Genomic DNA, 1791 nt, shown 5'->3' on the forward strand with positions numbered 1-1791 from the left:
ATCGTAACGTTGGCCACCAACCCCCCGCCTCACCCACAGCCTATACCGCGTCACCAGACGTCGTCACAGCACCACCCCCGCCCCACCCCGTACATATATCGTAAACGTTGGCCACCAACCCCCCGCCTCACCCCCAATTAACCCCCCGCCTCACCCCGCTACATCACCCAACCACCACGACCGTTAGACGCTCGCCGCGCGTTGGCCGCCCCGACCGCGGCGCGCTCTGTCCGCGACGCGGACGGGCTCATCGGACGCCGTCCGCTCGAACCGGATATCACCGACGGTGGCGACATCTATCCGGTAATCGGACGGACGCGGTTTTTCGAATTTTATCATATATACATACGTACATACATACATACATACATACAAGCAGGATACCAAGTCAAATACTAACACGATTTAATTGTTTAATATAATTTGATGTTTATTCAATACAAATATCATATATACATATATCAAATAGGTTATTGTGTTATAATGAACATGGGTGGTGCTGCAGGTCACCCGACTACATCAAACGATTCAGATTTACATATATGGGCTCGACTATTATTATTATTATTATTATTATTATCAACATCATACGGTTCCGTTTTACAACTACAGATTCGAATGCCGCTATTATCACTACCTTTGTTATTTAGTTCATTTTTTACATTTTCAATAAATTCCATGCCTTTATATAATAATACGAATACACATTTAGGGTTGTGCACGGCGTGTTGCTGCCAAACTTCATCATTTTCCTCCCACTGCCCCAACAATATGCCGCAGTAGTGACATTGAACCAAGTCGCCCGTTCCGGTGTAAGTGAATCCGCCCTCGGCCAGCGAATATTTATCTTGACGCGATCGAGGCGCGTGGGAATCGAATGTTTTCAGCCTCGATAAAAAGCTTGTATACTGAGGATATTCCGGATCTGAGTTCTCGTGTACCAAACGCACTAGTGATCGGCAACCGACGGTACATTTTAATAAATTCATTGCAAATGAAACGTATAGAAATATTTTAAATCGTAAATAATGCGTTCTAGATCTTAACGTTTAAACGTGTGAATAAGACACTTCTAGCCAGTGTAACCGTCTATAAGCAACTGACGGATATATTATGGTTATAGTTAACAGACATTGCAAGTTATATGGAAAGCATTAATAATAATAATATTGTGAATTAAAATATTTGAGTGGCGATTCGCGATACAATATTTAGTCATCCCTAGTTATCAGATAACAGTTTTGACCGCCATAGGCACATGCGCAGAATATTATTACCGCCACCAGCACCAGTTATCATTGTCGATACATGTTGTACATATTGCGACCGATAATTATAAAATGTATTATATGCCAGCGCCGCATAGTACTAGCGGTTGAATAAATCTACAGCCTTTATAGATAATGTCGGATACCCCTCGCCACCCACCCACCCACCACCGCATCCGATATTCGGGTCCTCCGCAACCGCATATGTCCTACAGATCAGACGGTCAGTGCAGCTCGACGAAAACTGTTGTACATTCATATTACCTCGCTCACTCTGTTAAATATTTCCTCATATTAAATCTTTAAAAATGTTTAACTGCGTGATATGCGAAAAAGTATACGTACATAAACGCGCTCTGAACAGGCACGTTAAAACCCGTGATGGATCGACGAATTCGTGCGCGATATGTCTCAAGGTGTTCAGTCGGTACCTTAGTATCCACCGTCCAACCTTAGTATCCACGTTCAAAATCATCATAGTAAGTACATTGAATATTATATCGTTGAACCGGAAAAAACCTCT

At 43.0% G+C, this 1791-nt stretch overlaps 1 protein-coding gene across 1 annotated transcript; it reads right to left on the reverse strand.

The window, feature by feature from the left end:
• Nucleotides 1-151: 151 nt before the first annotated feature.
• On the reverse strand, nucleotides 152-1021 carry LOC107882438 (death-associated inhibitor of apoptosis 1-like). The gene has a single exon (XM_029491875.1). It carries the CDS (start codon nucleotides 987-989, stop codon nucleotides 507-509), a length of 483 nt encoding a protein of 160 aa, XP_029347735.1. The 5' UTR covers nucleotides 990-1021; the 3' UTR covers nucleotides 152-506.
• Nucleotides 1022-1791: the final 770 nt, after the last annotated feature.

This window comes from Acyrthosiphon pisum, unplaced genomic scaffold (genome assembly GCF_005508785.2).
Source record: "Acyrthosiphon pisum isolate AL4f unplaced genomic scaffold, pea_aphid_22Mar2018_4r6ur Scaffold_1335;HRSCAF=1818, whole genome shotgun sequence".
Taxonomy (NCBI): Eukaryota; Metazoa; Arthropoda; class Insecta; order Hemiptera; family Aphididae; genus Acyrthosiphon; species Acyrthosiphon pisum.

Coding starts and splice junctions, on each gene's coding strand:
- LOC107882438 (XM_029491875.1), bottom strand. CDS start 989: ATGAATTTATTAAAATGTACCGTCGGTTGCCGATCACTAGTGCGTTTG.